The sequence below is a fragment of the Haemaphysalis longicornis genome, unplaced genomic scaffold, assembly GCF_048455015.1.
Source record: "Haemaphysalis longicornis isolate Haplotype H1 unplaced genomic scaffold, Haemaphysalis longicornis Haplotype H1 scaffold_14, whole genome shotgun sequence".
In the NCBI taxonomy this organism is placed as follows: domain Eukaryota; kingdom Metazoa; phylum Arthropoda; class Arachnida; order Ixodida; family Ixodidae; genus Haemaphysalis; species Haemaphysalis longicornis.
The window spans coordinates 27,145,512-27,167,196 of NW_027526245.1; the positions used below are offsets into that span (position 1 = coordinate 27,145,512).

General features: G+C 46.5%; 1 protein-coding gene across 1 annotated transcript in view; it reads right to left on the minus strand.

Annotated features, from left to right (window-relative positions):
- Nucleotides 1-455: 455 nt before the first annotated feature.
- Nucleotides 456-21,685, minus strand: part of LOC144165217 (uncharacterized) — a 270,867-nt gene continuing 249,637 nt past the window's right edge. The window contains exon 4 of the mRNA XM_077695333.1: nucleotides 456-7,245. Coding sequence (XP_077551459.1) covers nucleotides 7,230-7,245 — 16 coding nt within the window. The 3' untranslated portion in view covers nucleotides 456-7,229. The remainder of the gene's footprint in view (nucleotides 7,246-21,685) is intronic.

A 21,685-nucleotide genomic window follows, 5' to 3' on the forward strand; every position in this document is an offset into this window, starting at 1 on the left:
GGGAATTTTCAAATCACCTTAAGTCGCGAATATACTTTTCAGTCGTTAATACCCAGAACATCTCCTAAGCTACGCAAGGTTTGTTTTCGCTTGTAGAACCATTTCTCGTGAGGCAGTCTGTTCTACTTACCAGACAAAATCTGTGTTTTCGTAATTGATCGGATATCGACCGTTTGTATACAATATTAAGGAGGAATTTCACTCAATTTCATTGTTAATAGACTGGTAACATTTGAACATTGTAATATGGTAAATCAGCCACATATATGTTTTTTTTTGCTAAATCTCGCTCTTTCAGTGCAGGGTTTTCAGTTGGGGATTGGTGAGTCAGCCAGTAAATCCGACGTAGGTATGCGAATATCCACACTCGAAGTTCGTATACTTAAAATAACCAGCACAGCTTTCATTCTTACTCAATTCCGAGTTGTTGCTTCCGTGCAGCAGTCTGCATGAAATACATCCAACACACATATTTTATATATCTGTCTTTATTAAATCTCTCAAAAATAGAGGCAACATCAACGTACTGTGTGGAAATGCTTTTTTAACGACCACAAGGCGGCCTATCTGACCTTTTTAAATAGTAAATAAGAACATTAATTCACAACGATGAACACGTAAGGACGCCAGACCTCTGCAAACATGTCGAAGAACAGGTTTCCATACGTCAATGAAACATTTATAGATGACGAACAAACCGTTGAATAAATTCTTTATATACCGCGTGTTTATATCCCACAAATTGTTTTCCTAAAAACACATAAATGAGATAGTGCACGTTCTCCCGAGGGACTAAAGGCGCGTGCAATGTGAAATTTCATTTTAGTTTGCTTAGAAGCTGGCGTAGGCGTACCCTTGGAAACACTTTCATCTATCAGACGCAATAGGCAAATATAGATGCAGAGAAACAGGTTTCCGTTTCCACACTTTCGCGAAGTAAGCACGTTGCCCTCCCGTTGTCATTATCATTTCAGTAAAATATACCATTTCAAAGATTGAACATTTAGCAGCCCTTGATTGGATGCACAAAATCCGAACATTCATAGTATGACCGCATACCACCTTTTAGGACACAACCGGCCATAAAAACCAAACCCGTTTGTATTAAACCATATCTTATACATCACCTTCAAGGTACAAAGCATGCGAAACATGCTTTGAATAATCTGTACATATTTCCCCATGGACTTAAGAGGATTGCCTACCGGGTCGCATGAACAATTTCTGACACTACTGGTTCATGCGCCCTTCCACATGATGTGCGCCAATTTCAGTTCAATAAGACATATGAACGGTACACCGTGATACAATAGAAAACACGTTATTACAATGTTGGTGCAAGTAACCTTTTAACTTCAAAGAAATATCACGAGCTCCTAAAGTACAAAAAATACCATCGCTCTTTAAGCATAGGAACTTCACACAACAGGTTTTAACATCACTGAAAGGCAACCAAATAACAATAACATGCCAGTGCTAAACTGGTGTTTCTTTACAGAACTCTCCGCACGCATGTGAGACATGATAACTATAATTCAAAATGAAAAAACGGTTAAAGGGTACTCCTGCTGGGCTCAAAGCATATTTTCAAAAATTACGTCTGCTATCTCCATAAAATAGAGCGTAAAAGTGGGTTCTATCTCGTACAAGTATGTCGAAAAACATTGCAGGATTTCTCCACAGCCGAATGGGTGGAATAAAGTGTAATTGGGGCAGTTGCTTCCAAGCATTTTGATTGTTCACATGTAGTTACACAGCTACAACAAAACTAAGCATTGCAATCGGGCGTTTTCCACTTTGTTTTCGTCTTGATGTAATATTTTATGTTAGTATTTAAGCATATTTCACAGTGAAACATTTTAGTATTTCAGCGTACCTACAATGACCGCGAATGCATCAACCCTTGCATTAACTGTTTTCCTCATACATGTCACATACGTTTTAGGAAGGTCTTGGAGTAACTCTAAATGCAATAGAATTTACCGCCTAGGTTGAGATGACAGTGCGCAGAAGTACACCAGTAATCGAACTTATCGGTGCCACCTGGAATCGCATGACTACGTTCCCAATATCAAATAAAGACCAACTGGCGCATTATTTCCTCCTGATTATAAGCTGTACGCGTCACACTTGAAACGCTACGGCGCCGTACTTGAAACGCTACGGCCGAACAAATCCTATCGCAATTACAATTTGCACGCCGCGGCCTGTACGTCGTCACGTTTCTATATTACGGACAACATCTCTTTCCCACAATTCTTTGAAATTTTACCCGTTTTGTGTCTGCAGAAAAATGGTAACCCTGTACAAAAAACTAATTCACGTTAACCACTGATGAACACCTAGCTCAGACTTAACTAGCGCTCCAGTAGAATGAAATCGCACATTGACGCATTGATTTTTACTGCGCCAGCGCTAGGAGCGTCAGAGATGGAAATCTGCACGCGCATCTGAAGCCCTGAACCTTCCGCAAGGAGGATATTTAACGTGCGACAAATTATTCACACAACTGTTAAAATCAAGCGAGCAGTAAGATAAGGAATGAACAACTAAAATATGATTGTCAACATTGTCATCCCGCTCCCCTCCCCCTTCCCCACAAAAAAAAGTACCAATCGCCTCATTGCGACTTTGATATACCCTTTGTAATCGCAACCTGCTGTATAACCTGTACAGCTTGTATAATGTGTTTTTACACCTTTTAGAAGAAAGTCTGAGCAGGACACCGAATCATTGGATATACGTGTTTATTGCACGGTGTGCTTGCAATGTCATCATGAGTTTTAAAGGAAAACGCACGAGTGCAATTCTTGACGCGCCGAAGGAATCTGACGTTGAGAAGCAAGTCTTTACTCCTTCTGCGCATCGGTGGTCGGCACTTTGGGGCAACCGACGTTGCCTGTTTTGAAAAGCGTAGAGCACTAACCAAGGCGAAAATTCCGGCAGCGGATTCCTTCAGAAATAGGAATATTAGCATCATTAGCACAGTTAGAAAGTAGACGCTATGAGACTAAAAAGTCCCAGCATGGGTGCATTGATAAATGGTGCGCTGAAAATAACTTTTTATTGAACTCTCCGAATTTAGTAGAAGCATAACAAGGATTAATACACCAACGTCCTGTCCCGACAACCTCCAAAGTCTCGTTCCAGTAAGCACTTCAGGCGACCGAAGTCACGATCGTAGCAGACTTGGAAAGCTAATGAAAAATAATCTCTGCGGTTCGAAATGCTTTTTTTTTTCAATGGTGTTCCTCGGTAAAGCCTAAGCCTGTACATTTCTGAATACGGTTTCACCCTGTGTCCCTCGGAACAGCTTTGGTCCAATGCTCGTATGATTATGATTTCTGGTCTTTGATCTATGTACACTGTTTAGGAGGCATTTGTTGCGTATGTGTGCTCTATGTACAAGGAAGGTGTACGGAGATGGTAATAAAAACAATATTTACCGCCATCCTACATTAACACGAGTTCTTCGCCCTTTTTCACTAGGCTCTGAACAATACATGCACGAGCGCCCTTGTAGGAATCTTACTGGAGAAAAATGGAACCTAATTACATTTTGGCAACAGTAATTCGCTGAGACTTTTCGCAGTGTTGTGCAAATGCTTACTTGGCCTATTTCAATGTACAATTACCAATTTGCACAAAGCGCAATGCTCATCCAGTGGCTTCTGAAAGGGGGCTCAGTGCATGTACTGAAGACACGACACAACAACCGTTTTACACATGATAAATTTGTACGCAAAAGGCTCCAAGTATGGGGTTCTGCACAAATTATTTCATCTTACTACTACAAGTTATTTCAAAAATGCACACACCTATTCCCTGGCGACTAACCACTAAAATGCAGCACAGCGCGTGTACTTTAAACGTCGTTTATGACACTGCAATCAACAGCACAACTAAGCGAATTTTCAATTATAGAACTATTTAAATTTTCTTTGGCGCACGATGGCCCTAGTTGCTTATGTGCCATAAACCCCAACACAACACAAGACAATTAAAGAGAATGCAACGCCATACAACCATTTAAACCGCCTGATTGAACCCCTCTGTATTGCATTAGGCGTTGCCCATCTAAAAGATAATGCCGCGAGAACTAGTGCGGCAGTTTGCGTGTGAAGTCCAGAAGCGTTAGCAAGGAGGACATGCTTTTAACCATAACATGTTTTGTATTGTCTTCAGTAACGTTCTCGGTTTTCATCGAAACATGCGACGCAGTGTTGCGATGAAAAAACTAACTACGCCACAGAAATTTAACCTATGATCTCGTTTATCGCACTTGCTGCGCCCCAAGATATCGCGGTGAGAACAAAGCGATACAGCAAAGCTGGCGTTATGCATTTTCGTTGCTGCGGAGGTAAACCCCATAAACAGACATTTGTGCAGAACCCTCCTTAGATGTATTACAATAACGAAATAACAGCTACAGATCAATAGCCTATATTTTCTGCAGCTTAGAATTACGAACCAAAGACGCAAAAATGGCTTCGTAAAAAATCTCGAGTAGCATACTCCAGCCGAAGCATTTTACTTTCTATTTCCAGGGCACTGAAGGACACAACGTGCACAAAATAGTCGCCCGTAAGCCATTTATGACAACACCATGCATTAGGTGAGAAACGAAATTCTTCATGGGAAAAAGACACACATCAAACACATAGACGAACAGTCGCCGAACAGCAAAGTAACTGCTTCTACGGCAAGTGTGCGTCGTACAGCATATACGTATTTACAATCTGTGCGCTTCCGACAATGGGAAGCCGTCCACACATTTTTTTCTGTTCCTCCATAGTCTTCGAAACAAAGCAGACTACCATGCACACCTCTCCCACTTCAAGTACTCTTTCTTCAAGTTAAGGTACTTTACAACCGTTGTCTGTGAAGGGAGAGGGAAGTGTACAATACCACAAGTATCATTACGCTGCGCGGAGGCGCTTTCGAGCTGTTAACGACAGTAGCACACGACTAACAGCGATATCGTTGGAGGTTCTTTGGCAAGGAAGGAACCACACACGCTATTAGGCGGGGATGGTTGTTCATTATTTACAATAACTACAGCGTCCATGCCTCTAACAGGCGATAAACCCAACTGGAAAGCCTATGGAAGCATCGTCATAACATGTCACTTGAGAGACCCGATCGAACTTGCCGAAGGGCGCATGGCGGCATAGACACCCTATCACAGACGCCGCCCAGCAGGCGGCCCTCACGCACGGAGGCAACCCTGCCTATGTTTATCAAGTGTTGCGCGCAACAATATTTTTCCTTCGTCTCTCGGCAGATTTTCGCGTGTAGTACACTAACCTTCAAAAATCTCCTAAAAACTAACTTTTTGGCTCGCAACATTTATTAAAATATGTGTGTGTGTGTTGCCAGGCACACGTGTTTGTGCTCAGGAGTAAGCGCGATCAGTTCAAACGACCTATCGTGAACTCCGGGAAGCTCGAGGTGTGGAATAATTCTGCTAGCACTGGCACAACGTCCGTAAGTAGAGATTAGAACGTGCAGGAATCAGAACAAGCACACCAAGGCTCACCTACCTTCGTACATGGCGGGAAAGGCATATAATTTAAAAATATCGTCCTCTGATACTCACTTGAAACATTTGCTTTGTCATGCACACAAATCAATGTTATTTCACGCACGCCACCTCGCTTCATAGCGAAGCTAACTTGTCTGAGAGTTGAAGCAAAGTGAAGATATAACCAGCACTTTCTTCCCAGTTATTTGACTGTTATGTCCACCTAACACAAGTCTGGCGGAATGATTATCAGTCACAACTCGTATTACAAGGAGCATGGGAAACAAATCACTGAACTCGCCGATTTTCTTCTTGCTTTTTGGCAATTTGAAGCATCCGAAAAATATTTGTTGTTGTCAGCTGGGAGGACAAGTATGCAATTCATTTCCTAACCAATTGAAACATCAAAGCCCAGTGTTTTCGATTAAACGTGCCCATAATCCAACGGTGAAGGATTCATGTTTAAAAAACATTACATCGCAGTTCCTCTGACATAAGAATACCGATATAATTTTGTGCCGTGTTCTAGATTATTTGGACATAACATGGACATAAATTTACCGCTGTCCATAGGAAATGGCATTGAAAATTGAAAAAAAAAGAACAAGAGACTGGAAAGCCACAAATACAGAAGGAAGGTAATCAGGTGCTGCCAAGGCTCTGCTCTTCACTGTATCTTCATGAAAAGAGAGTTAACAACACTTGAGCAGGCCAAAGTGGCTATTTGGGGTGTTGGTTAGACTTTATAAAAAAACTGCGAGGCTGGAACGCGGGCAAACAAGGCTTGAGTCAGAGGAGCACTCTGTGTACGAGAGCTTGTCTGCGTCAACCATTCATTTTCTGTTTCTCGGCTTTGCTGTCTTTTCTATAAATTTTCCTCCCGCTTTTGAGAAAATACCTGCTCTTTATTTTTCGAAAACGGAAGCTTGAATGCCACCATAGGACCCTGGGGTTTTGGCTGTAGGCTCAATAAGAGTTCTTTCAGTCAATTTGATACGCTACCAGTAATGAAATTTCCGACAGTTTAGTTGCGGGCACCAAACATTTAACATCACACTCAATGCCTGATTCCTGCTGTGCCAAAGGTCCTCTGTCATGATCTTGCAATCATGGCTGAAACTGCAAAGCCAATCCCCAACTTTGCTGAAGCGAGCATCTCGTGATAGAATACACATAAGTACCAGTACACCTAAGGGCGTCTGCACAAACGGACACTTTATACTATTGACACCTTGTTTAGAGCGAAGAGCCCTGGATGTACATATGCTTGCTCTTGTCTGCTCGGTACGACGACGCCAGCTAACAGCCATCAGCCAGCCCGTGCTCTATAAGCACCTCTTGACACTTGCAGACGACCATAAACTCCGTTTTGGGGGCGCCGATGCGCAACAAAATTTCCTGTCGACATGGTGCATTCGCCGTTGATGCAACGTACACAGATCGATGACACCTCGCATATTCACGGATTAATAGCACATAGGCAGTTCGTCCTGTTCCTGCATGCGGTGCGTAGCATGACGACTGGTAGCGTCAAGAGTCACCGTCCGCTTGACCCGTTTAAAAAAGACGTAGTTTCTTCGTCTCGTGATGGAAGCCTCTCATGAATGCATGGCTCGCGCGCTATGCAGGATGCCAGTAAGCAGACGTAGCCCGCTGTTAGCGTTTCCGACGGAGGCGTCTCGTGCGGTGTCTTCGCCTTTGATGGTCACACTGTGAAGGGCCTGCGCAGAACCGAGAACAAGGAACAGAGGTATGAGCGCATGTAAAAGGCACTATCTCCTAACTGGAACGCAACATGTGCCCCCGAGCACATGTTGCGAGCATATATACAAGCATATTTATTTTAAGTGCACATGTATTTTCTGAGACACCATTGTCTCCACACACTCCATATCATGGAGCACCGGTATTTTAGAGCCTGTATTGTACGGCCTTAATCCAAAACCATTCGATCCACGCACACGGACTTGTGCATACAGGCGTGAAGTTAAATGACGAAACGGGTACATTACGCACTGAAATTTACAGTGCTTTGTAAAATCAGTTGGTAGTCGATACTATACCTTCCCGATCAAAATCCAGTCAAAATTATGTTACGTTCCAGTATGCATTTCCAAGAGAAAACTGCTGCAGGGAGTGCAACAGTCAGGGGGAGTGTTAACGTCAATACGCATTCGCTAGCCAGTAGCCACTAGCGTTTAAATCGACTAGAATGTAACGAAACTCAGGAATTAAATGAATCGGTTATTAACATGCTACCAATATTTCTGTTTGAACACATGAGAGCAAGCAATTGGCAGCTATATTTTTCAGAGAACCGTGAGGTCTAATTCTTTTAGCGAACTGCAGGGGTTGATAAAATGTATCAATTTTCCTTCGGGAAATATCTGCGGTAAGCGAAGGGAGACACTATTGGCATGATAATGACGATAATGCCTCGAAAGAAGACGGGATCTATCATTTTCACACCAACTATCGCGGCTCTGCAAGCGCCGTGGTCGATGTGCTGGCGCCGTATACCACAAGTGGCGTCATCAATCTTCTACACTTATGCGCCCCGTAGCATTGTCAGCTAAACACTTCACAGCATCACCAGAAAGGCCAGTACGGGTTTCTCGTACTTCCGTTTTGATTTTGTTTCCACGGGGTTCCCAACAGCGGCGTGTTTTCGGGCGACAGACAGTGGCGTCTCAAGCTGAATCAAGCCGAATCAAGCGTCTCAATCTGAATCAGGCTAGCGAGGGATGGCTGGGAGCCCGGATGATGCTCCCGTTCCTCATTATCGAGCGTGGCCCGCAAATCACATTCCCCACCAACGTGGAAATTAAATGAGGATACGGTGCAGCACCGCGCTGCTGGCGCTTTCGAGGAGGGAAACAAGGTTTTGAATCTCTGTGCCTCTCATTGCGATCCCGCAGGCACACCTGAGGCGCAAGCAAAAGTACGTGACTGCTCTCTTACGATCCAGCCATTGCGCAGTACAATAGGCGCAAATAGAGCCCGCATGCCACGGTAAATTAATGCGGACAACTATTGTGGACTAATGCTAGTAATGTTTGTGGAACAGGTGATATATTCACTTCACGGAGTATCGGACTCCCTACATATATTCCACGGGAGAAGCTAAAATTTTCAGTTTGAGGTTTTGCAGCGAACTTGCCCAAATTGGAAGGGGGAATAAGCGACCTTAACCTGCGACCTTCAACCGTCCTTCAGAGCATCTGAGTGAGGCAGTGACCACAGCTGATCCTCGTCGTACACTGATCGTGCTGGCGCCGCCTGCCTACGCCTGTCTTCCCCCTACTCACAAGAGTTCTAACAACAAATCAACACTCCTCGACAGTACCAGCACCACCAAGAAGCGGTGAAAAATACTGCATCCTCTGAGTTTCAACGATTCAAGCACGGCAGAAGGAGCTGGCTAAGCGAGACGGGCCAGCATTCTTGCTAAAAGGGCGAGCTGCTAAATGATGGCTCTCCACGATCAGGGATAACGGAGCCTCTTCCGACAATCGAAGCCGCGACCGCAGCAGAGAGGCACTAGAAATCACGTCTGGCAGAGGTTGAGTTTCTTCAAAAAACGTCCCTAAACCTATTGAACTTATTGAACTGGCTCACCCCAGCACGTCGAGCGCGAAAGACGAGAGATATTAAGGCCGGCCGAAGAATCGGACGTAAGAGAAAGATTTTATGTGCCAGATATAAGGCCGGCCGAAGAATCGGACGTAAGAGAAAGATTTTATGTGCCAGATAAATTTTCACTTACGTACCCAATGCCGTAAAATAATCCCTAATGTTTGAGGACATGTAAATTGCCATAGCGACGACGTTAGAACGGCGGTTTCGAGGAACATTTGCGGCATGGGAGGTAACAAATCGTCTTGCTGCAATGCATGCGAAGGCGGTTCAAATGCAGCAACAACGTGTGGCGTTTAATTTATGTCTGGTCGTTCAGCGGGAGCCCATGGTATTCATTTACCAGCCCCCTACAACAACGCCCCCTCGCGCACTCCTCTTTCAAGAAAATTCAGAGGATGCTTTCAGCAGAGCGTTGCGGACGCCGAACATTTAAAAAATGGGCCATGCATTCTCGTATCCGTACCCGCTTCGTGCTTCGAAGCACGAAACACGAAGAGAAAGGCCGAACAGACGCACCTGCCAAAAAAAAAAAAAAACATACGAAAGCAGGAACCAAAGCTCAGTTAAATGTATACATCGTGCGGTGTTTCGTGCCCGCCTGCGCGGAAAATGAAGATTTGGTTTCAGTTTGCTTTTCTGCGCTCCCCCTGGGCGTCCCTGGCTTCCGAGTGGCACCGGCTAATGTACTGCGTCAGGTGCTACGCCTCTGATGCAGAGACCTTTTAGTGGGCTGCCCTCAGCCCTGGTCAAGTGATCGGTTTAAATGGCATTGGGGTAGCATAATACGCCCCAGCTGGATTTAGCAGCCATTAGGTGGTGTGCTTTGGCATGAAGCGTCGAGATTGGATGGTCTATTATGCGTGTCGCAAAAAGGCTTTCAATACCGAAGTGCGTATCGAAAGTCCCACACGCTGCAGCATGGTACCAAGATCAGTTAACCGCACTTCTCCAGAGAAGCTTAAAACCTGCTTTTGGCGGCGTTTTCGGGTTACTGCATCTTTGTTTTTCTTCGCATATTCGTTCTCTGCCTTTCCCTCTTTGCCATGAAGCGATTAGCTTCATTTACATTGCAGGCCGCCGAACAGGGACGCAGTACGTAGAGGGCTGAGTCGTGAGATTTGAGGCTGGTTTTTACGGCTTCAGCTATAGCAATCAAAATAAGCATAGTTTATTCTAATCAGGGTCCCAAGGCTCGTTAAGGGCGATATAGTGCGCCTATGTGGAAGCGCATCTATACGGCGCCAAAGTGCACGACAGTCTGGCGACTGCACATTATAGATCGCGGGGATATTTATGAACACCACAAAAATCATTTTTAGTCGCCCTGCCCGAAAAAGTCTTCGCACGTCACGTACCCTGGAAGGGTCTCGAAGGAAACCCACTTGCTTAGGGTCCCACTGGCTTCATTGGAAGTGTACTTTGATCCTGACCCGACCCACGGCTGTTGCTTACGGAATTGGTGAGAAAAATGATGATTGCGGCACCGCACAATAGCAGCGCTACGCGAGAGGCCTTTACCCAGCAGTACACACAACTATGATGATGATGATGCTGATGCCGAGAAGTCGAAACCGGAGTAAATATGAGGATTCCGAAATGGCCAGATGATACTTCGGTTTTGGTTTTGCGTTGCAGCGAGGGTGAGGATTTAAGAACCACCACTGGACGATGTTCACTTCAATCAATTTTTGACATGCTTCCGGATATTATTGCGTTATATTACATCAGGACGTTGATTCAGTTAGTCAATTACAACTTCACCTCTGAATGAAAATTGCGTCAGCACTGTATGGTAGCACCACACCACTGAAAGAACTAGCAAACACCGAATACAATACGTAATATTTCGTGCCTTACAATTAATCAGCAGTTCCAGGGAATAGGCCACTCAAGTAATAAATCACGGACAAATAATCGCGATTAATTTAGGTTACACTGAAATTCCACGTTTCCCTCTGGCATACTCAGATGAATCTTAAATGTGTGGCTTTTATGGCTGGGGTTGTGCGAAATTTCCACGCGCAGCATAATAGCTCGGTAATACCGCGTACGGCTCATATTCAGCGTAATCCTATTTTTTTTAATCCGATTACCGCTAAATGCGACCGTTTAATTAGACTGTTCGGTTTATCTGCGATGTGCCGTTTTAAATTGAGGATGGGAAGGAAAAAGTTATAGTGGTCAAGAACAAAGCTCGGTATTCATGCTTGACACAGCTTTCTTCGTAGTTCCATTTACCATAACACAGTTGGAACGGGACAAATGTTTCGATTCCGTCGCTGCCGTCACCTGCCAAGCCTGGAGTATCGCGAGTGCTTGTAAACTCAGCTCACGACGCAAGCCAGCGGGGAAGGCCTGCCAAGGACGAAGTGCAGGTGTGCGCGTCACTAACCAACTCAAAATGGCGCCGTTTTTTTTTTTTTGCGTCTCCATAGCGCTGGGAGGTGCGGACACATCCGCCTGCCTGGCTGCCGCAAGGGGACCGCCGGTGAGTTGTTTGCTTAAAACTGAAAATAGTGCGGTAAAGTAAACACATAACTTAGAACACGCGCGTCGCTCTACCGTAAAGACAGCGGCACTGCCGGCGGGCGCTGTGAAATTCTGTCGGCCAGGAACACGCTTCGGTTACGACCAAGAGAGGCAGTGCCTTTACATATTATTTAGTAAGTAGGGAAATGTGTTAGTGGGGTCACTGCCTGTGCTCGCGTTAACCCCGACGCTGTTTAAGTTGTGGTGGAAATCAGGTCCTATTATCAGCGGTTTGAGTCAATTAGGTGCTCGCCCCCGCCCTGAAAACTAGGTACACAAATAAAACGCTCCCGCAAAAAAAGCAGGACTTCCTTTGTGCAAATTAATAAGTCGTGATTAGGGTCACGCCAATTATTTTGCTATCATCACTGTATCAATACTCTCGCGCCTACAAGATAGGATGAGGTCATTATTTGCATGTATTGCACTTGATCTGCGAACTCTCGCGAAATCTGCGAACATCGCTAAATCTGCGAAATCTGCGAACATCGCGAACTCTCTTTAATCATTCACATGGTCCGTTCTAGCTTGCTCATATAGCGTTTTCGCGGTCTCTTTGTTGGTTGGGAAAACCTATTCCTCCAGAACATGCGGCGCCCGTATTTGCTGTCGCTTTTTGGCAGTAATACTGCGCCCTAAACGACGGTGGCATGTCCAATAAAAACTCGAAAACTCACGAATTACACAAATGAGCGAAGTACAAGGACACGAAAGTTTATGGATCGAAGGTTTAATGAAAAGTAAGTAAAAAGTTGGGAGCAGAGGCAGATCTACAAGCGCCGCGCATTCAGAACGCAGCTTTCGCTCGATCCAGTAATGCAAGTTCGAAACGGGGACTTCGGCGTGCCAGAAATACCTGTAGCAGAGATTTCGCTTCCGTAGCGGCCTCCAGCATCGTGTGTTCTAAATATGATCAAACTAAAAAAATTTGTTATTGTTAACTACGCCGCGCTGTAATTGTGGATAAAGGGTTAACTTTCAAACAAAGACGGATAATTTTAATGTACAAACGGCAGCTTTATTTTTCGTGTTTTCGAAAAAAAGTCCTCTCAAGAGATTGTACTTTTGCACCGGTACTGAGTAGCACACTGCTCAAACAAGATAAAGTCCCGCCCTTTGGGTCAAGAACTTGTCCAGATAATCTTCGATATTCGGTATTACCGTAAAAGTTTGTTAATTCGACCCTGGTGGGATCGCGAAAAAGTGTCGACCGGTCCGATTGTCCAACTATCGAATGGACGACAAAGGCGCGATTTTTTCCCTCAGCAAGACCTTTGTTTTTCCTATGTTTTTTTGAGCCAAATTCGAGCGGCGACATTAGTTTTAATAGCTGCCAGTTGCTCTGTGGCGCACGCACGATGCGGAATTTCCTCACAGAAGTCCTCCAGCATAGACAAAGCTTCTGCGGCTTCTTTTACCGTGCGTTTCGGTGGTTGGAGCAGTTGGTCGCAATCTTCACTTTCAGACGAGCCGATGTTGTCGGCGCCTATCACGTCCTGAATTATATCTTCCAGGCAACGGCGACACCATCATCGACGGATGTGTAATCGGCGAGTCGCGCGGCAAAAGGCAAGGCATCATCAAAACAGCTGTCATCTTCTGCGGTTGTGGTTGCATCAGCTATTTCGATTGGCACTTCCTCGGAACAACAGTTCTTTTGCACAAACACGCTATGCAGGAAGCAACTTGCAATGACAGAAGCAGCTGTTTGGGCCCGTTTGCTCTTTGCGCAGCCACAGGGGGAGCTCGAAGGCTGCGATGCTAGGTCGAAATAACCGATGCGCGCTAAAATTGCGCTGAATCACCGAGGGTTCCGCTCCATATACTCCTGTGCGCAATTGTAGGGACTTCGCACGGAGAACGAATTAATCGGCTTTCTGTATTCACGGGAGTCGAATACACTGTACTTTCACTGTATCTTTCACTGTACTGAATTCACGCACCTCATTTCGGCCCCGTCATCCAGCTGACAGCGGCATGGCATCTTATGTTATTTCGCCCTTTAGCGAGAGACCGGAGCATCCGAAAATCTTTGATGCTGAAAAGAAAAAAATCGACTCGTCCCTAAGTGGCTGGGGAACGATCCCCCCGAGTGACGTCCCACAGCTTTTTAGGGCGGTCTCATGGCGTGGCAGTGCCCGAAAGTTTCGTTTCAACCTATTACGTGGTCACTATCGGATTTTTTTGCTTCGTACCTTTTTTCTGGTGGAGTAATTAATGCGACCGTGCACACAAAAACTCAGTTCTTTTCAACCCAGCAGTCACCGCGTGACAATGCAAGTAGGACCAAATTTACTAAAAGCTTCGCACCACCTATGTTTGTAACAAGACAAAGAAAGAAAGAAAAGAGTTGCTCATCATCAGACCTTTCGATTGCCTGTTTGCCGCCTGTTTAAAAACTGAGTGTATTACAGCAATTTTTAAGACAATGTCAACATGGAAAGTACTTCTCACCAACCCAGGCAGTCTTCACGCGTTGCTGCTAAAACCAATCACAGTCATGTTGTTTAGAGTTTAGCGTCTTACTCATACGCATCGTCTGGCCTGCATTTGATTCCCCACGCTTTTAGCTTCCGTCATTTTTACGCCTGCCGCCGTTCTTACCCTGAAGCTGCCCACAATCTTTATCTTTCCTGGTCGGCGCTGCAACAACTACAAAAATGACCACACTGCACCCCAAGCAGCTTCCGCACGGCCGAAGCAGGCACAATCGTCTCCTTCATTGCCGTTGTTGAGTTTCAAGCGCAGTGGTATAACCTTTGCTCCTAACCTCGTCATTGGAGATAAAAGTACAAGGCATTTTTCGCTACGCCATGCTTGAAGCACGGCAACAATGTGTGACCTGAAAGCGTGCTGCATTAGACGGGCAAACAGTAAGCCCGAGTCCCAATTACTTAATAAAAATCTAGAAATTATTATGCTTTGATTTCAGCATACTTCAAATTTCTCTAAAATACATTTATTCAGCGTTCCTCGGCGTAGCACTAAGGCCGTGCTGCATGCGAAAACTGATTATATGCATCGCAATTAACGGTTGCGAAGGATCGGCCCAAAGCGTGGTTGTCTATATCAGTGTTGTTTTGTTTTTGTTTTGTTTTTTCTCGGGCGCCTTGCATTTCAATGCGCCGGAAGCTGCTCGGTTACGCTCATTCACGCGCGCGAACGCGCAAGCACAAAACGTGGCAAGGTTGCCAATAGGCTCGTTGTTTTCCAGTGGGCTCAATGCCACAGGATACATAAACCCAGACCAGATGCGGGCTAAACGTCAAAAAGTGCCACGGTGTCACCCGTGCCCATGAGCGCGCTCTTCGCGCCTGTCCTTGTAGCCTTGACGCCCTCACAGGACCGAAGACCGCGCATATGGTGCTGCGGTAGAGGAGTGGGCTCATTCTGACTCAAGTGCCCGTCGAGTTTCAAAAGCGCCGCTTCGACCCAGAATCTAAAATAAAGATCGAGCGCCCTGGGCCCCTCGCCGAAGAGGCAAGGTTTTGGGGACCGTCGGCGTGGGAGGTCGTGCGAGCAAGCCTATTCCGGGGTCGTGGGCGTGTGCTGCTAGGGCAGCGAACGTGCTCGGTTTACGAAAAAAGCAGGGCTGGAGTCCAAACGATACTTACATGCAGAACTATCAATCGACAATAAACAGTATTTACGCGCAGAAGCACGTACGATTTCTAAACATGTAATGCTGAAACAGTTTACGATTTCACCGCGCGTCAACTATCCACACAATCAATGTTCCCTTGGCAAGTGTAGCTTTTCATTTTCAGGAGGCATTGATCGACTATGAGCACGTACAGGAATATACCGTGCAACGGTCCCCGAACGAAGTGAAACAATCTAAAAAAGCGTTTTAATGTTGTTTGAAGCTGTGAGTTCAATATTCTTTTTGTAAAAAACAACCAGATCAGTCAAAGCGAAATTTGTACCGCGATTTCCTTCTGTTGTACCCCTGTTCTCCTCCGAAAACAATTTGCATACCTACCAAACTGGAAAATCTCAAACTGACGCATTATTGCCACTGCTCTCCCGTAGACCGTTGCCCTTACACTGCTCAGAAGTTTTGAAAGGGGAAATTTTGCGAAGACATTTTCGCTTCAAAGCCTACTTCTTCCTGGTTGATGTAGTTGTCTAGCTGAGAAGGACGAGTGTTTAGTTTGGTTTGTAGAGTTATTAAGATTTCCGTACAGAACAACATTACGAACGACAATGAAATCACCAACAGCATCTTTTTATTAAGCACACCGGGGTACAGCGGTCCGTATTTTTTTCTGAAAAATATTTCGCGATACGCGGGTAATGAAAATGAGTATTTTGGCTAACCTTAAGGAACAAAAAACTTGGCGTCCAAGAATACGATAATTTAACAAAGAACCAAACTTGTTGGAGTTTAAAACAAATTTTTGCCGTATACAGTAAAAGCTCTAGTTTATATTCCACTGCCAAGTTGTCATAAACATCGAAAAACGGGAATTTCGCAGGCGATAGCGTGTTAACATTGTGTTTCCACTTCGTAAAGCATGAACCACAAAAGCCCTCCATTTAATTCATTTTTCTTCGTAAGGTATATAAAAACCACACTTTGGGGAAGTGGCCACTGTTCCACGGAATGCTGCGCTTACAAGCGGCCTGCATAAAAACACCCTCTGAAATGATGTCGGCCAAACACGCACATGCCTGTCTATGTATACAGATGTCTACCACACATGTCTACATCGCGCCCATGATGTCAATGTAAAATTGTAGTGTGCAAATTACCTGCCCACCATTAAAAACACGCTTGTTTGTTAAGTATATTCCTAAGGCTAGCCAAAAAGAAAACCAAGGCCGCTGCCACAAAATAACTCCCAACACGCAGCACATTAGGAATATATTCGCTATATATTCGCTCTGCTATCGGCCATTTCGCTTCTTTCGAGCTGCTTCTATGAGGAGCTGAGACCACGCAGCCGACCATTCAGCGATGCTGTCTTGCTTGAATGCGGCGCTGTTTCTTTTTTCTTGGTGAACTGCGTCGGCAGGATTTTGATGCACCGTATATTAGGGAGGCGGCCGTAAGCGAAGCACTCTACCTGCTTTCGGCGAACATAAGCAAAATTCGCTGAAATAAACGCAAGCTAACAGCTAATAAGCATACCTGTTAGAACATGTTAATAAAGCTGCAGACACTACTACAATACGCAAAGGCTCTTATAGCTGGCTTCCACAGAGTTTTGGTAGCGTATTTCTTTCGTAATGAGAGATCTGCCCGCCACAGTAGCTAGCGCGTTTTCGAAAATGCGTCAGTATATGCTTAGATAACCGGCTGGGTGTTTTACAGTGTTCCAACTGCAGAAAACTTGCAGCAATCGATTATTCGGTTATAAGTAAAGTAGGCGATCATACTCATGTTAATCGTGTATTTGTTCTTAACCGCGAACGTCAGCTATACAGGTATTGTCAAAATTCGTAAAAACCTCATATTTTTCTTCGTTTCAGTGCCGACGGAAGCAATCCAAACCTTTTTTATCAATGCGAAGGTATATAGTTCTATTCTCACTTCTTTGTTTCAACTACCTCTTTCTGCAAAGTGTATACCTTGTGGACGGAACGCTGGGAACGTAAGCCAAGTCGGAGAAGACCACTGTCCGCAAAATTGCCGATTTATCCTATTAGTGAACATGCCATGTAAAAAAGTGAAACGTGTGACCTATTCAACCATTGCGTAATTTCTCTTCGAACTGCCTCCTTTCAGTCACAGAGAAGGCCTTTACGGTTCTCGGGATGTGACACCCATCTCCGCCTTCTTTCTGGCGATCTTCATGGCACTCTTGGCCGTGCAATGACAAGCGACTTGCATTTTTCTCGACTTACACTTACACCCAGGTTTCCTTTTCCTCACTTCAGCCTTTCCACGAGGTTCTTTGCATATTTAAACTATTTTACTTCTAAGAAATTCAGCTCGAATGTGAACAAGTGTCCGTGCTCTGCACCTACCTTCTCTAATTTGAATGAATGACCTACCGTGCAATTAGCAACCATGCAATGATCCATCATGTCGCCCATTCTCATTTATCGTCAAAATACTAGTTGCGTAGCCTGTGACATTGGGAATCTGATAACTTGATTTTAAGGCGCCCAACGGCTGGGAACATCCGCAGCCTTGTTCAACTAAATCCGACTTGTTCGCACAACTGTGTCTTGCAAAAGGTGCTCCGAACAACATTGGTTGCCATCGAGCTAAGCTCTGTGCGCAGAGAGGCCTTTACGAGTTGGCAGGCGCCGTCAACAACCATACAACCTGGCTGATGATGGGGCAGGCGCCGCTTTGGAAGCGGCGACTTTTTTGCAAGCTCAAACGAGGCTATTCTCCGCGGCGACGCTTCCGAACGTAGTTGAACGGGGTAAAGATACCAGGGAAATGAAGCAAGCGGCTTTCGCGTTCACGGCCCTTAAAACAGCCAGGTCACGCTGAGAAAAAAAAAAGGGTGGGGGATCCAAACAAAAACCAGGAAAGAGAAAGCTTCCGACGCGGTTTCAAACGTTTTATGAGACAGCAACATCGAGGATAGCGCGAAGATCCGCCTCTCAGGTGCGAAACGTCGGAAACGACGGGCACACGTACGTGATTTATGGCGCTGTTGCTACGCCAGCTCAAAAAGAAAAATGTATTTCAGCGGTAAATCATAGTACGCAACCCCGCGTTTCTGATAAAGGCGAAAAGCGAGAGCGCCGGCGTGTTCGGAATTTCGGCGTACGTGAAAGGTCTCCTGGTGGCAAAAACTATTCCGCAGCGCTCCACTACGGCGCGCCTCTTCGCCTGTGTAGCGTTTATTACGCAACAGAAGTAGACCCACAAATTTTAAGCAGTTGTAGCACTTCTACACATCGACGTTACCACACCATAGTTGCGGGGGAGGGGGCGGGGCGAGGGAAGGGGGTGGACACTAACGAAAAGAACATGACAAAGAAGGGGAAAACCAACGTTGTAGTTAGTGTTCTCGATATGATGACGGTAGTTTCCCACTGTTTTCAGTCTTTCCACGGTAATTTCAAAACGGCAACTGGTCGTACGGGAGCAAACTCGCTGCAAGTGGGCCCAACGCAAGGCGTTTTAACCCAAAAGGCATTGCCGGTAGTGTTCATATTATAGTGCCCTTTCGGCTACTTGTATTATCCCCAGTTAAATTGAGAGCTTTTTTGCCGGGAATTTGCAAGTTTCAAAGGAGTATGATTTGTTGAGGAACTGGGCCCCGGGCCATGGCACCGCTCAGAACGCTTTTTATTCCACCTCCTCTTCTCCAACCACTAATGGTGATAGTCCTATGCTCTTCCTCGTCCTCTTTCCTCAACAGTCTCTGTGTTGAGGAAAGACGAAGACGAGCTTGGGACTATCACCATTAGTGGTTGGAGAAGAGGAGGTGGAATAAAAAGCGTTCTGAGCGGTGCCATGGCGCGGGGCCTAGTTCCTCAACATTTGGTGCCGAAACCCGGGACAACCCATGAGCAGACCTGACCTTACGCGGAGCAGTCTTCGAGGACTCTAGGCCTGGGGTCCCCTGGAAGCTACGCAATTCTGCGAGCCTCGTCATCGAACCCTGTCTGCCACTCGTGCTCGTGCCTAAGACACCCAGTCGCCTGCGTTCGCGCCGTCTGCCATGGAGGAGCTTCGCCGCCACTGCGACACTGTGAGGGAAGGCATCACAAGGGGCGTAGCTGCCATTCAATTGCTACTTCAGGATCCCCTCTCATCGACCGGCCAGATCCGCTCGCACCTGCACGCCGTCGACAGCAGGTACGAGGAGTTGAAGTCCCTCGATAAGCGCATATATGAGGACACCATTGATTTGTACGACCTTGAGGCCGATTTATTCGATAGCTACGAGTACGACGAAAAGGTCGTCACGATCCGTACACTGGTGTGCTTCGCCAGACCCTCCGCTGTTCCTCCGCCAATTGCTGCTCGGAGCACCGCAGCGCCCAGCGATTACTCCGCCGTCATCAGGCACGGCAAGACCGCGGCGCCCTCCGGTGACAGCGGGATGACCGCGGAGGCTGACAAGGTGGCGAACGTTCCCGCGGCGTGTGAGCCGTGCGTTTCTGACCGTCGGAACGTCCTCACAGCTGCCGACGAGTCTGATCCTCCAGAGAAACCAGCGGAGAGCACGACCGATTCTATTGAGGCACAACTGGGTGCACCCAGCCGCCCGACCAGCGGTGACTGCGTCGTCGTCCAGGACGGCCACGGCACTGACCTCTACGAGGACCCCATGACCACGATGCACGGTGATGCGGACCCGTCCAGCGGGATGTTCTCCGACGCTTCGGACATCGCTGCCGCTCGTGGGGGTTCCTTGCTGAGAGAACACGTGGTCGTTAAGTGTCGCCAGCGGGCGCCGTTCCCACTAGTACGACGATGGCCGTGTTGCTCCCGGCGCTGGCTTCTCCGTTGCCGTCTCCGCTGGGGTCAGCGATACATGGTATCCCCGACTCGTATTAGCGCACCGTCCTTTCATTTGGGATCGTACGAACCGTCAGGTGACCCTGGTTGCGGAGGGCTCGTGGACGGCAACCGGGCAGCTTCAACTACCGCGCTTGGCGGCCCCCTGGGAAGCTCCTGGATTCCACCCCATCAGCTGTCACGATCATCGTTCCTGAGGCATGGGGGCGCAGTTCCTGATCATGATGTGGGCACACGACGAAGTGGTCACATGTGAGCAGCTACCATCCCTGCCGCCCGGCACTGGCTACGTGCGTGCCTTCCGCGGGCACAGGACTGGGTTCGTCAGTCTGAGGCTACAGCCCGAGCAGGGTGAGTTCCCCTACGATCCTGGCGGCTACGACGAACCGGAAGAACAGGACGGTTACCGACGCACCGGGTGTCAACTTAATGCCAGCAATGACCTGCTTGCTCATCAGCGCTTGCTCGCCATCAGCCACTCCACAATGTTCACTGAGGATGACGAAGAGGAGCCCGCAGCCGCAAAGGAAGCTTGCAAAAGCAAGCTAGACCAAGTGTCGAAAAGTACTATGCACTCTTACCGACGAAAACGGCCTCTGAATCACGAGGAATCTCAATCAACCTGGTGTTGCAAAGAACCTCGACCGAAGATCGCCCGCTATCTAACTCCTACCCCGGAACCGAGTGTTGTTGGGCTTTCCTTGCCAGCGCTAAACAAAACCGGTGCAAGGAAGCTACATCACTCCTCAAAGCACCGGTGGAAAAGGAAGCCACTCACGACCTGAGACCGACCGGCTCAACGAATCACAACCAGGATGCTGAAATGGCTGTTATTTATATTTGTGATATTTCCTGCGTGGGACCTGCGCATGTGTGTGGTCACCAATCATTGTCGCGGGCGGGAGTGTGTTGAGGAAAGACGAAGACGAGCTTGGGACTATCACCATTAGTGGTTGGAGAATAGGAGGTGGAATAAAAGCGTTCTGAGCGGTGCCATGACGTGGGGCCCAGTTCCTCAACATGATTTTCACGAAAAAGATATGCCATATACCTGACAACGAACTCGTCAATCCCTTAAATAAGTACACACCTTTACAAAATACAGCCCGTTTTTGCACCTTTCTCTGCCGCTTTTACATGTTTACAAGATAAAGAAAGTTACCAACAACATGTCTTCCCACGCAATTTCTCCTTGACCATAAGTGGCATTACAGTAAGCACATTGCATTGAAGTATGCTGCCGGAATCCCTTCCTAACACTGAACGTAACGTTTACATAATCCATGACCACTCTGCGCCCCTAAATCATGCAAGTAGACTGGAAAACCTGAAACTCATGTGCGGGGTAAGCAAAACCAAACCTCCAGCTGCCTTTGTGATATATACAAACACGGGTATTTCCAAACAACATCCAGCTTGGTTCCACCAGTATATGCTTACCTGGCAACGCTCGCCGACATGCTCTTTTATATCATTTCGCACAAATTTCAAACATAGAAACGTTCAGCTTTGGCACCAAGTGTTCCGAGTGAAAGAAGTCGAAAGAAATTGGGCCA